At 41.0% G+C, this 14,392-nt stretch overlaps 1 protein-coding gene across 5 annotated transcripts in view; it reads right to left on the bottom strand.

Annotated features, from left to right (window-relative positions):
* LOC311432077 (ATP-binding cassette sub-family A member 13-like) overlaps nt 1-14,392 on the bottom strand; it is a 155,154-nt gene that overhangs the window by 66,024 nt on the left and 74,738 nt on the right. For all 5 annotated transcript variants that reach the window (XM_084510132.1, XM_084510133.1, XM_084510134.1 and 2 more), the window contains 5 exons: nt 12,059-12,305; nt 6,669-6,758; nt 5,786-5,858; nt 4,044-4,162; nt 3,573-3,660 (listed from right to left, as the gene is read on the bottom strand). In XM_084510132.1, the coding sequence (XP_084366258.1) occupies nt 3,573-3,660; nt 4,044-4,162; nt 5,786-5,858; nt 6,669-6,758; nt 12,059-12,305 (617 nt within the window). The remainder of the gene's footprint in view (nt 1-3,572; nt 3,661-4,043; nt 4,163-5,785; nt 5,859-6,668; nt 6,759-12,058; nt 12,306-14,392) is intronic.

Here is a 14,392-nt window from a genome sequence, read left to right as displayed (position 1 = left end):
ACTCTTTCTTGCAGTAGCTTTCACATTTTCTACTCTGTTCTTTACGAGACATTCACAGCTGCTTCAAATCTCATCAGCATTTTATGTCCCCACATTTAGAGGGACAAAAAAAATCCTAAACTGTTTACTCCTTTGCAAACTTGTACGCAACACCTTTGTTCTCCTCCAGTTCAATGCTCACAGAACTGCACAGACTAGGTCTCCCATTCTTTAATCAAAACAGAACTCCTTAAAGAGATGAACTGAAATAAAACCTAAGTGTACTGGGCAAATGAGCAGATTCTTCCACTGCTGAATCTCCTGTGCAAATACAAACCAGGCCAAAAAACAAACATATGATCAAGGGTAAATGGTCTTTTTCACATACTGATTTCTTATTGTATCTTATTTTAAAAAAATGTGCAGAATATAAATTTATAAATATGTTATGAAAATCCACTAAAATTGTGCTGATGGTATTGAAAAAAGTCAATTAAGAAAACAATAAAGCAAAAATCCGATGACACGTCCTCATTTAATTGAAGCAGTGCGAAGGTCTCAAGCATCCACAGAATACCTTAGAACTATAATAATGTGACCAATATTCAAACAAAAATACAAAAAAAAAAATCCATAATAGAGCATTGTGTGTGTGAAATGTATACATTTCAATATCCCACATAGTAATTAGAATTCTTCATTCAAGATGCATTATTTAACTGAATTAAACTACCAGGAAATAACCAAATTAAAACTGGTTATTTAATTGTTTATAATCTGGCAACAAGCAAAAGGAATAGTGTCTGAGGTTGCTCTCAGAAGATATGTTTAAGTTTTTGTTTTTTTGTTTTGTTTTGTTTTTCCTAAAGCCTTATGCTTTATTCTAAATTGATAGCAAAGCTAAAATATAAAAAAGGAAAAATATTATTTCAAGCTGAAATATACTTCATCTTTCTTGTGCATCTCACAGGTAATTATTTACAAATGGCAGGAAAGAGATCAGTATTGGAAAAAATATATAGAATGAGACAATTAATTTTGATTTTTATGATTTTATCATCTATCCATGACTGATAAAATTTGTTCCTAGGAAAAAATACTGTCCATCTCTACATTAAAAATAAATTCTGCAAAGACATGTTTCCCATTACTACATACCATCTTTATCTACCTTTAACATTCCAGAATTATGTTAGACTAATCTTTTGACCTACCTGTGGCCTATCAAGGAAAAAGGATGAGGAGGAGCAGAGAAATTGCTAATACCAGACAATGGGTATTAAAGTGGAGAGATATTTTTTTTCAAGTGAACTTTGTCTAGACACTTATACATGTACTATTACTAGGTAGTAAAGCCTCAAATCCCAAACTTTGAGACTGGAAAAATGCACACTTCAGAATGCCATTTGAATAGTATAAATTGTCTTTCAGGCCTATTTAAAATTCCTACATATTCTTCCTGTATTCAGTTATGTTACGTATAACAGCAACTTTGTCCACAACTACCAAAATAAATGAAGGAATATACAGTCAGGGAAGAACAAACAAACAAACGAACAAAAAAGTTAAGGAGCAGTTGTGCTCCATGCAGCAATGTCCATCAATGAATGTTCATTGTCAATGGTTTTAATCAGCCAAACCTGGCATATTCTTTCTCATGTGTGAACACATAACTTTCTCTGTATGTACAATGCATATGCAGCACAGTAAAGTAGAAGACTGTTTCAGTATTTGAATAATTGTTTTATTTGAACTGGGAAAAAATGTCTGTTGGACTGGAGAATAACATATAAGGATTCAGACATTTTCTAAAATGAAATTAATTGTACAGTAAGTCAAATGCAAATTTCTCATTTTACTTCATACAAGACTATGTAAATGGTACATTCACTGTCTCATGAACAAGCCTGAAAGGTCAAAGTAAAAGTCTGGTCGTTAATTACTAAAAGGTTAATGCAATAATTTGACATTGCATTAGTTGAGAGCCACTTCCAGGAGGTATTTTAGATAACACAGTGCCCTTTATAAATCTACTCCACTATTTTCTTTGGCTCTGAAATATGAAGCTTACTCACTAGCAATATAACTATAATTTATCCTTGTGCTGATGCCAGGTGGAGCTCTATGCCAAAGATATTAAAAAAAAAAAAAAAAAGATAAAAAACACAGCATAGGCATGTCAAAACAAAAGTCTAAAATTATTAAAGACATAGGACAAAAACAGCAAAAATAGCAGTCAGAAAAACACATCTTACTGCAATCCTCTAGGACTTCAAGTTCCTAATAAAGGATCAATGGAACTGGATTTCAAACCTATGAGAAATCTGGAGGTAGAACGGGATTACAAATGACCTAAATGAAAATATATATAAGACAAGGTGTGGATATGAGAAAGAGATTGCTATTCAAAACTACGAGGAAAAAGCATTGTAAACAGTCAACAATATTGCAAAATGAAATGTGAAATTATGTTGGCAAGGGAGAATATCTGCATCTTGTTTTAACTACAGTTTGCCCCAAAAGGGATTTGGTATAGAGTTTAATTATACTGTTGTTTCTCTTATTCATTTGAAAGAGCAAATAAAATCTAGTGTCTATAAAATAATATAAAGGAAGAAGCACCTTTCTTTCATATTCTAATTTGAAATGCTAAAGGTCAAGCTTCACAGTTTCCTCTGGCAATAAATGTGTTTTGCTTGGATACAGAAATAGAGGCCTCTCACTGAGATTCTTCATAATCTCCTCACAAACTATTAATGGTCTCATTAATAGTTTGAGTAGACCTCATTAATGGTCTACATTTGAATGGACCTCAAAAAAAAGCTTTCAAAACATTCCCTATAGAAAAAAAAAATAAAATAAAATAAAAAATGCTTTGCACTGATAATTCCCTTTTAGCTTCCTGGCTCTTGGGAGAAATTCCAGACAGGAAACAATGGCTATGTGTAGCATTGCAAGACAGAATGATCCACTGTCAGAAGAGATTCATAACTCACAATCTGACCAATTTCAGCAAGGTGCAAGTTTCCCTGGGATAAAAAGCTGCTCATATTTGAAAAAAAGAATTATAAATGCAAGGTAGTACACTTGTCATGCAGAAGTAATATTCCCAGAAACTATATCTTGATTTTTGAGGATTTTTCATCTTAAGGATAAGAGGGGAAAAAAATAAGGAAAGAAATGTAGTGAAGAAAAATATTTATTTCAGAAACAAAACAAGCATCAGTAACAATTAATTTCTGAGAAGTTCAATGGACATTCTTCAATTCTGACATTAAGTTTTTGTAGAACACAAACAAATAAAGAAATTTGAACTACCTAAAAAAAAATGTAAAGGTGAGCTCAGACAGACTTTGAAAGAGGTTCACAAGAAAACAACAGAAACTGTATCATTCAACTCTTTTTTTTTTTTTTTTTTCAGAACACAAGGGAATATTTATATAATTATGAAAAGAGAAATGGACTATACTAGTCAGAGAGTTTTTCTCCCAATTTTTAAAGGCAAGGATTTCATATAATCATTTATTATTTACTAATTGCAATGAAGTCTGGAGACTGAAGAGGTAATACATACACAGACATGCAACCCTTACCTTAGCCAGAGGCTTAGACTTGATCTTATTCAATTTTTGTTCTTGAAATGTAGAGACTTTCCTCCCTCCAAAAGACCAACCACCATATCTGTTAATAGACAATAAGGTAACAGCACGCCTTAAGCTCTGTCTTCTTTAGCAATCTTTTCTTGCAATGATAAAGTGGAAATATCTATATTAACACTATATTTGTCAACTGAACTCATTGCATGGCAAGAGCCTGGAAGCAATTGTCATGCAGCTGCTGGAGAAAGCTCTGAGAAGTCACCATGGAGGGGACTTAGCCTGGCAGTACACCTTAGTAACATCCAATAAAGGCAACTGCCCTTTACACTCCCAGTAACACAGACATGTGATTTGGATTAGGAAGGACTGTGGCTTTGTTTTTGTTTGTTTGTTTGTTTTGTTGGTGGTGGTTTTGCTTGTTTTTATATACATAAGGGATAAACCACACAGACATTTTAGGGTTACCTTGCTTTGTTGGAAGACCTCACTAAATATTCTTCCACAAGTAACCCTGACAGATTATACAGAATATATCCTTTCTTATTCTTCACATAGCGAACAGAGGTGTTGAAACTTGGACACATCTGGAAAACAGCATAACAAAATATTTAATACATAAAATAAGTACATGCCTCCTTAAAAATCAGTGGCACGACATTTAGCCATTTTTTAAAAAATTTGCACACAGTTTTTACAGCATTGCTTGTCAACTGGATTTGCCTCTTTCAGCTTTGATAACTTTTCAATAAATTACATGTGGTTTTATGTTTATAAGGCATCTCAAATAATTGTAGCTGTCACCTACACGTGAGAACCACCTTTGATTTCTCTTGCAACCCTATAAGTTATTTTTGAAAACGTTAAAACTTAAAAATAAGTTTAGAAAGGTTTATAGCAATGAAAAAGACTTCTATTCAATTCTTGTTCCTGAAAATAAAAAAAAAAAAGGCACTACATGAATCTGGATGAAAACAAAACTTTGATTCATGTACTATGCTTCTAAAAGTTTCATTGAGGGACTGCAGTAGAGAAAAAGGGAGATGTTTTCTAGCAATTCAGTGGGACATTCTCACAACCAAAGAAGATGTATTATGATAAGATACCTGGGAAACCTCATTAAGTATATAATGAGGTTTTATAACCTTTTTTTTTTTTTTTTTTTTTTTACAAAACCTGAAAATTTGTAATTTTCATTTGACTTCTCAACCATCCACAAGCTAAAATTCACTCTTTAGTGAAGACATTCTGGTTTACCATAGCTCATAAATAAAATTTTTGTTTCAATTGTCAAGTGACTTCTCTCCTTTGAACTTCCACAGTTAATGGGCCTCTCACTGAGCTTGAGTTTCCATTGCCACTTTATTTAAGCTTCTTGTATTCTAAGTATCTTTCTACCATATTAGAAGAAAACTTGTTCCTTGCCCAGAAAAAAAAAATAGTTGCCCCTTCCACATTTCGCAAAACTATATTGCTATATTTCAGATGCAGTTCTTACTGTAAATAACTTATCTCTTTCATAAAGATATAAATAGTCCCACCCAGGCAAATAAATTAGACAATTCAGACTCAGCTTCATATTCCCGTTTATTACTCACTCTAAGAATCAACCTAAGCTGGAAAACTCACCAGTCAAGGAGGTCAGAAATTCATTATATTTTTCAAAATCCATTCTTTCCTGAAGAACTGTTTTATTTTCAGATATACAGTCCAATGCAAAAGTAAACTCTAACAATTAAATCTTAGTCAGATCTACCAGATTCCCTGGTAGCTTGCCCTTTCCCTTCGGGAGTAGGTAGTCTACCATGTAATCAAGTTTTATCTTTGTTTTATCTGACTATTTTTTTAAGCAATGTCCTATACCAGGTTTAAAGTTCCATCTGCTGGAAAGAGTTCAGCTGTCTTTGATTCCTTTTAGTTCAGGTCAATCTATAGCCTTCTCTAGTATGTATATAGACATGCACACACACACATACATATATGCAACAAAAGCATGCTTGCAACCTCTTTCCCTGAAGACTTCAAAATATGTAGGCCAAGCATTAAATGAAACAAAGAAATAACTCATCAGAAAAAAAAGCCAGTGTGCTGAGGGTTTACTTCCTCATCTCTTTCTCTACCTCTTCAAAAAGAATAGTCAAAGTATTATACATGTATAACACACACACATTTTTACATAAATACATGCACACACTTATACATGGACATACCTCCTGTTCAGACACACATCTACATGAATCCTGGGGTAAAGAAGATTCCATCTGCCAACATGATTTATTTTTTCTAATGGGAATAAACATAATGATAGACACAGCCATTATGAGAAAAGCATATATGACTCTACAGAAGAAATCCACAGAGTAACAAATATATCCGTAATCTTCAGCAAGTTCTTAGTATTTTATCACAGTGGCAACTGTGTCTGAAGGTATATCAATTTTGCTCATTTGAGTCAAGGTGGATTCACAACAAATATTTACATGAGTACAGCAACAAATGAGCTACATGCTTTGTGTTTGCATCAGTAAGTTAACTAAAGCATGGTAGCCATTTTGTACTCCTGACTTTTGACACCTGGAATTCTTCTTACCATTGTAATTAGTGTCTAACCTACATTCACATGGACAACAGACTTGATCAAAATCCTCCTGAAATAAATGGTAAAGCTGTCACTAAATTCTAAGGGATTAGAATCAGACCTTTAACAATGAAGCCTACTTACATATTCTACTTAGATACTAGCTCCTTCATCAAAGAGGATTTGACATTAACCTCACACTGCCAATAAAAGCCTAAGACAGTCCACATTACACAGCAAAATATATTGAATTTACCACTTTTTTACAACATTTGTTTTTATCTATTATTTTACCTTTTTTTTTTTTTTTTTTTTTTTTTTTTTTTTTTAATATATGCATTCAGCGAAATTTGTTCCTAGTCTCAATTTAAGGCTAATTAATTTCTACTGTTACATTTCATGGAAAACATGCTAGATTTATTGATTTCTTCACTACTGTCATAGTCTCCATTTCAAATTAGCAGCAAGTGTTAAATCAGTATAGAGCATTTTGAAGTAGTTACATCAGTAGTTACCCTTGGTTAGAATGTATGCAAGTATGGTCCCAGTCAAAGAAATATCTCAGTAGAATCTGAGAAAGGTTTCCTAGGTAATCATCTTCAGTGCTGTTCAAAGTGGGCCACAGCATCGGTGGGTGGAAAGGAGAAAGAAACACAAACGTTACAATGTCTAGTTCTATTAACTTTAAGCCTCATGATTGTACATGTTTACCAAGAAATTAAAGAACTATCAAATCCATGCATAGGAAACATACCAAAACAACAAAATGATCTCATTTCAAAAACTGCTTGTGAACATGTAAAGAAACCTCAATACAAACATGCATTCCTAACAGCACATTTTAGGTGATCTATGTTTCATTTATAAATTTAAACATCACCACATTATCTTTCTGAAGACATCTGGATATTTGTCCAGTAGATAAAATAATCTGTGTGACATCAGTCACTTGCTGAGGCAATCGGCTCCGGGGCAGACGCGTTCTGCAACGGAGCGGGGGATCGGACAGGCAGGACTAAATTTTCTGGCACTGAGCCCACTCGAGGGAGCCGCCAGGACCCGGCAGCCCTCGTGAGGGAGGTGAAAGAGGCGAGAAGGAGGCATAGGTGGAGCCAGCAGCGCCCCCTCCCCAGCCGTTCATAAGATGCCCCTAGGGAGTGCGGTGAACAGGATGGGCAAACAGGGCGTGGCGCATCAGAAGGGAGTGGCACAGCAGTTCGCGCAGGCAGGGCAAGCAGGAAGGGCAGAGTGCTTCCCCCCTGCCCATATGAACACCTCCTCTAATGGTGGTCTGCCGCTAGCTCAGCTGCAATGGTGTACACCAGGCACAGTGCGCTCTCCAGGAAGCCTGTACACACCCAGACCGACTGCCCACTCAAAACTGTGGCAGTTCAGGTCTCCGGGTGCAGGGAGTGCCTGAGCCTGTTGCTACCACCTGCGGGGGCCAGAGAGACTGTGTGCGTGAGGTGCGAGCAGGTGGACAACCTGGTCTGCCTGGTGGCAGAACTCAAGGAGGAGGTGGAGAGGTTGAGGCATATCAGGGAGTGCGAGCGGGAGATGGACTTGTGGAGCAACTCTCTGCGTGGCCTGAAGAACAGGCACCGGGGTAAGACACCCCAAATGGGGGTGGACCCCCTGCCCTGTTGCTGTCGGGCAGAGGCAGGGGACCTAGGAGTTGAGGAGGAATGGAGACAGGTCCCTGCTCAACATCGCAGGCGAAGCCACCCCCCTACCAGGTCCACCTTCCCAGGTGTCCTTACACAACAGGTTTGAGGCCCTGGAGCTTGAGAGACTGGCAGCTGAGAAGGAGGTAGAAAGTCTACCCAGGAGGATGCCTAGGGCGAGGAAGTCAACTCCACACCTCAGGACTGCCTCCACCAGGACAGAAAGAAGGGTGATGGTTGTAGGCGACTCCCTTCTCAGGGGAACAGAGGGACATATTTGTTGGCCTGACCCTACCCGTAGGGAAGTCTGCTGCCTCCCTGGTGCCATGGTCAGGGGCACATTGCCAGAAAGCTTCCCAACCTGGTTCGCCCCTCTGACTATTGTCCTCTTTTAATAGTCCAGGCTGGCAGTGATGACATTGAAGAGAGAAGCCTGAAGACCATCAAATGGGACTTTAGGGGAGTGGGATGGTTAGTGGATGGAGCAGGAGTACAGGTGGTGTTTTTGTCCATCCCTACAGTGGCAAGGAGGGGTACAGAGATGACACGGAAAGCCCACCTGATAAACACGTGGCTCAGAGGCTGGAGCCAGCACAGGAATTTTGCTTTTTTTGACCATGGGGCGCTTTACTCGGCACCCGGCCTGATGGCTGCAGATGGGTCCATATCTCTAAGGGGAAAATGGATCCTGGGCCAGGAGCTGGCAGGGCTCATTGAGAGGGCTTTAAACTAGGTGAGAAGGGGGACAGGGCTGACACAAGGCTTGTTAGAGTTGTGCCAGGGTAACAATGGCAAGGCAAGGAGAAAAGGCAATGGCCCAACTGAAGTGCATCTACACTAATGCACGCAGCATGGGTAACAAACAGGAGGAGCTGGAAGCCATCGTGCGGCAGGCAGGCTACGACTTGGTTGCCATCACGGAAACATGGTGGGACCACTTTCATGACTGGAGTGCTGCAATGTCTGGCTATAGGCTCTTCAGAAGGGACAGGCAGCATGGAAGGGGTGGTGGTGTGGCTCTCAGAGAGAGTTTTGATGTCACAGAACTTGAGGCTGGGAATGATAAGGTTGAGTCCCTATGGGTTAGGATCAGCGGGAAGGCCAACAAGGGAAGCATCCAGGTGGGGGGCTCTTAGAGACTACCGAACCAGGATGAGGAGACTCATGAGGAGTTCTACAAGCAGCTGACAAAAGTTGTGAAATCATCAGCGCTTGTTCTTGTGGGGGACTTCAACTTCCCAGATATATCCTGGAAGCACAGCACAGCCCAGAGAAAGCAGTCTAGGAGGTTTCTGGAGAGCGCTAAAGATACCTTCCTGACACAGCTAGTTAGTGAGCCTACCAGGGGAGGTGCCCCGCTAGACCTCTTCACAAACAGAGAAGGACTAGTGGGAGATGTGGTGGTTGGAAACTGTCTTGGGCAGAGTGACCATGAAAGAGTCCTTGGTAGTGACCATGGTAGAGTTCCTTGCAGAAGCCAGGAAGGGGACCAGTAAAACCGCTGTATTGGACTTCTGGAGGGCTGACTTTGAACTGTTCAGGACACTGGTTGGTAGAGTCCCTTGGGAGGTGGTTCTGAAGGGCAGAGGAGTCCAGGAAGGCTGGGCGCTCTTCAAGAAGGAAATCTTAATGGCGCAGGAGTGGTCTGAACCCACGTGCCCAAAAACGAGCCAGCGGGGAAGAAGACCGGCCTGGCTGAACAGAGAATTGTGGCTTGAGCTTAGTAGGAAAAAGAGGGTTTACAGTCTTTGGAAAAGAGGGCAGGACACTTGGGAGGACTATAAGGATGTTGCGAGGCTGTGCAGGGACAAAATTAGAAAGGCCAAAGCTCATCTGGAGCTCAATCTGGCTACTGCCATCAAAGACAACAAAAAATGTTTTTACAAATACATTAATGCAAAACGGAGGACTAAGAAGAATCTCCAGCTTTTACTGGATGCAGGGGGGAACTTAGTTACGAAAGATGAGGAAAAGGTGGAGGTACTTAATGCCTTCTTTGCCTCAGTCTTTAGTGGCAAAACCAGTTGCTCTCTGGATACCCAGTACCCTGAGCTGGTGGAAGGGGATGGGGAGCAGAATGTGGCCCTCACTATCCATGAAGAAATGGTTGGCAACCTGCTACGGCACTTGGATGTATGCAAGTCGATGGGGCCGGATGGGATCCACCCGAGGATACTGAGAGAACTGGTGGAGGAGCTGGCCAAGCTGCTTACCATCATTTATCAGCAGTCCTGGCTATCGGGGGAGGTCCCAGTTGACTGGCTGCTAGCAAATGTGACGCCCATCTAGAAGAAGGGCCAGAGGGCAGACCCGGAAAACTATAGGCCTGTCAGTTTGACCTCAGTGCCAGGGAAGCTCATGGAGCAGATTATCTTGAGTGTCATCACGCGGCATTTGCAGGGCAACCAGGTGATCAGGTCCAGTCAGCATGGGTTTATGAAAGGCAGGTCCTGCTTGACAAACCTGATCTCCTTCTATGACAAAGTGACTCGCTTGGTGGATGAGGAAAAGGCTGTAGATGTGGTCTACCTTGACTTCAGAAAGGCTTTTGACACTGTTTCCCACAGCATTCTCCTCAAGAAACTGTCTGCTCATGGCTTGGACTGGCGTACGCTTCGTTGGGTTAAAAACAGGCTGGATAGCCAGGCCCAAAGAGTCGTGGTGAATGGAGTCAAGTCCAGTTGGAGGCCAGTCACTAGTGGCGTTCCCCAGGGCTCGGTTCTGGGGCTGGTCCTCTTTAATATCTTTATCGATGATCTGGATGAGGGGATCGAGTGCCCCCTCAGTAAGTTCACAGATGACACCAAGTTAGGTGCGTGTGTCGATCTGCTCGAGGGTAGGAAGGCTCTGCAGGAGGATCTGGATAGGCTGCACCAATGGGCCGAGGTCAACTGCATGAAGTCCAACAAGGCCAAGTGCCGGGTCCTGCACCTGGGGCGCAATAACCCCAAGCAGAGCTACAGGCTGAGAGATGAGTGGTTGGAAAGCTGCCAGGTGGAGAAGGACCTGGGAGTGATGGTTGATAGTCGGCTGAATATGAGCCAGCAGTGTGCTCAGGTGGCCAAGAAGGCCAACAGCATCCTGGCTTCAATAAGAAGCAGTGTGGCCAGCAGGTCTAGGAAAGTGATTGTTTCCCTGTACTCGGCTCTGGTGAGGCCGCACCTCGAGTACTGTGTTCAGTTTTGGGCCCCTCGCTACAAGAAGGACATGGAGGTGCTCAAGTGAGTCCAGAGAAGGGCAACAAAGCTGGTGAAGGGTCTGGAGAACAAGTCCTATGAGGAGCGGCTGAGGGAGCTGGGCTTGTTCAGCCTGGAGAAAAGGAGGCTCGGGGCGACCTTATCGCTCTTTATAAGTACATTAAAGGAGGCTGTAGAGAGGTGGGGGTTGGTCTATTCTCTCATGTGACTGGTGACAGGACGAGGGGGAATGGGCTAAAGTTGGGCCGGGGTGTTTTAGGTTGGATTTTAGGAAGAACTTCTTTACTGAAAGGGTTTTGAGGCATTGGAATAGGCTGCCAAGGGAAGTGGTTGAGTCACCATCCCTGGAGGTCTTTAAAAGACGTTTAGATGTTGAACTTAGCGATATGGTTTAGTGGAGGACTTGTTAGTGTTAGGTCAGAATTTGGACTCGATGATCTTGAGGTCTCTTCCAACCTAGACAATTCTGTGATTCTGTGATATGCACTGAACACAGAATAATTCAGAGATGACATACAGGTACTGTAGACAAAAAAGTATAATACAAAATAGTCTAGTTGGTTTCAAAGCTTAATAAAAATAGAAAGTGGAGGTTCAGTTAGAAGGGCACCAGGCTTTCTCAGTGCTCTATGGCACTGTCAAAGCTGAGAAATTTTGAGAAAATTACTTCAGACCTAATCAACTTGAAGTTGAAGCAAGCAAATGCTTGTTTAAAAGCACTTAGGCATTTACATATAAATGGTCATAACTTGTATTGCTTGGATTACTTAACTATTACATAACTTGGATTGCCCAATCCATTCTGCTCCAAAATCTTTGTCCTTTCCTCCATTAAAACCTTTGCACAATGCTTTTCCATTTTTATTTGCCCCTCATAATAATCTATTAAAATGTGCTAAACAACTGGAACATAAACAGCTGTTGGGAAAAAAAAAAAAAAAAAAAAAAAGTAACCTATTATAAGAAATATTCTTTAAAATATGAGAACTCAAGGGTAAAGATCCTGGAACCCTCGATATTGATGAAGATTGATGAGCCCCTTACCTAAAGAAGGATTCTGCATTCTTGTAAAGTCTTGGTGTCAGCTTGAGAGAAGGATAATCAATAGCCAGCGGCTTCACACTAAACAAGGCCATTGCCAGTGCAACAAAGACGACAGGCAGCAGTACATTTGACAGACTTCCTCTCCAGTCTCGTCTGGCGTGGTGAAACCTCTTCATCAGAATGGCAACTATTTGTGCAAGAACAAGACTGGCTCCACATACACGTGAGGCCCCTGTAAGTGAGATATCTGTGTGACAAAAACAAAACAAAAAATAAACTTCTGACAAACAAGGAAAATCAAATTAACCTTGTTTGTATTGCATTTTCAAATACAGATCACAATGGCCTTTTTAACAGAAAAGCAAAACTATAAAATTTTAAAGTGTTCTTCTGGATGAAGCAGTATGAACCTCTCCCCACACACCATTATAAATAATTAGCTCAGCCTACAAAGGGAAAACAGATCTACAGCCAAGGTATCTTTGTAGCTACCTGTACACAGCTAAAGGAGTACTAAATACCTATTGCCCAGGGGTCTTTGTCCAGGGGTACAACAATTTTTTGTGCATTGCCACTTTTGCCCCTAGATAAATGACTGGCAAACACGGCCTGTATTAGCACCAAGTTCGTGATCCACCCTGACGGAAATCAGTGGCAACTTTTCCACAGGATTTCAACATGACATCTTCAGAGTATATAACAGAGAATCATAGAAGCTAGAGAGGTGGATTCTTGTAAAAACATTCCCTTCATTCTTGTGCCCATAGAGGACTGCTAACAGTTATTAATGTGCTCATCAAAGCAATTTTCATAATCCCAGCTCATGGGCTGTCCCTCAAATTCCCATGGGAGTGTTTCCGCAGCTTATTAACATCTCACCAAACACACATTTCCCTGATATGCTCTACCTGAATTTCATTTTGTTGCTCTTTGTTAAATACTTTTGAGAAACACCAATCCCTTTGCCTCCATTTTAGATCCCAGTGCCTTTTAGGTATGTGAAGGCTATTACCACCACCTTCTGTGGCCTTGCCAAACTGAACATACCGTCAGCCTCTTTTCCTCCTTAGAGAATAGCAGTCTCCTGTAGATTTATTACCACAAGTATTTGCACTGTAGCAAGACTAAAGAGACTGTTTATCATAGTGCTCAAAGGCATACCATATTTTAGGATCCCTTGTGATTTGTCTCTTACTGCCTTATGTTCTATGTACTGAGACAACTATAAACAGCATTTCTAAGTTACATTTTAACAACTGCTTCTATGAGAGCCTTCATATAACTTCAAATTAACTGCCCTTCACTTTGCACTGTTTCTTCTGGTTTACTAGAATTTTAATCCCAGACGACAGAGCTGTGGGATAAAAGAGGGGAGGAGATGGCAGAAAAGACAAGTTGGATTTCCAACAGAGTAGCCATTGAACAATGCAGCTCAAACTCTGTGCTCTGTAACAACCAGTATGTGGACTGTAAACTTACCATTTCTTATATTAAAAATTACATGTACTTTTTATGGAAGATTTTAATCATACATCAAGTAGACATGTTATGGCAAATGGCAGCTTCTAGGGTTTGGGCATACAGAAGAGGAGGAAGTCAAGTAGGACTTCATGGTGACATGGGATACCTCGTGAACTGCCCAACACAAAGACTTCTGGAAAAGATAAAGATCACATCCACCTTCAAGATAAGCAAAAAGGAGGATCCTGGTAAATAAATGCTGATCAGCCTCAGTCTCTGGGATGGTTACAGGTGAAATCCTCCAGGAAAACACACACAAGTTATGAAAAACAAGGTGCTTGGGAATACCCAGCCAGGCTTTACCAAGGTCAAATCCTGCCTGACCTGAGAGCTGCAAAGACAGGACATGTTTGGTGAATAAGGGATGATCAATGGACGATGTTTCCCTTGACTGAACATAGCCTGTGACATGGCCTCCCATAGCATCCTTAGAGCCAAAAGGGTGAGGAAGACTATAAGGACCACTGACCATACTGCTCTTCACCACACTATGGGCTGGAGTAGCAGTACTGCGTCCAGCCAAGGTACAGCTGGCTACTAATGCTGTCCATCAGAGTCAATGGTGGGGAAAACACTGGCTGACAGCTCTGGTTAGCACAAGCATGTGTACACAGCAACACCAGGTGGGGGCCTCACTGTTTGAAGGTGACTGTGGGGCTCGGCACTGGGATGAAGGACACCTTCCAGCAGGTTTGGTGGGCAGAGTCAGTTCAACAGCAGCACCCAGGGGCCCTAGTGGCACCAGGGAAAAGGGTCACTTCTCAGGGAAAAAAACAAAGAAGAAACAAGCAAATGATGCAGCACAGGAAACTC

The sequence above is a fragment of the Aythya ferina genome, assembly GCF_964211825.1.
Source record: "Aythya ferina genome assembly, chromosome: 2".
NCBI lineage: Eukaryota > Metazoa > Chordata > Aves > Anseriformes > Anatidae > Aythya > Aythya ferina.
This window is presented reverse-complemented; position numbering and strand designations above follow the sequence as displayed.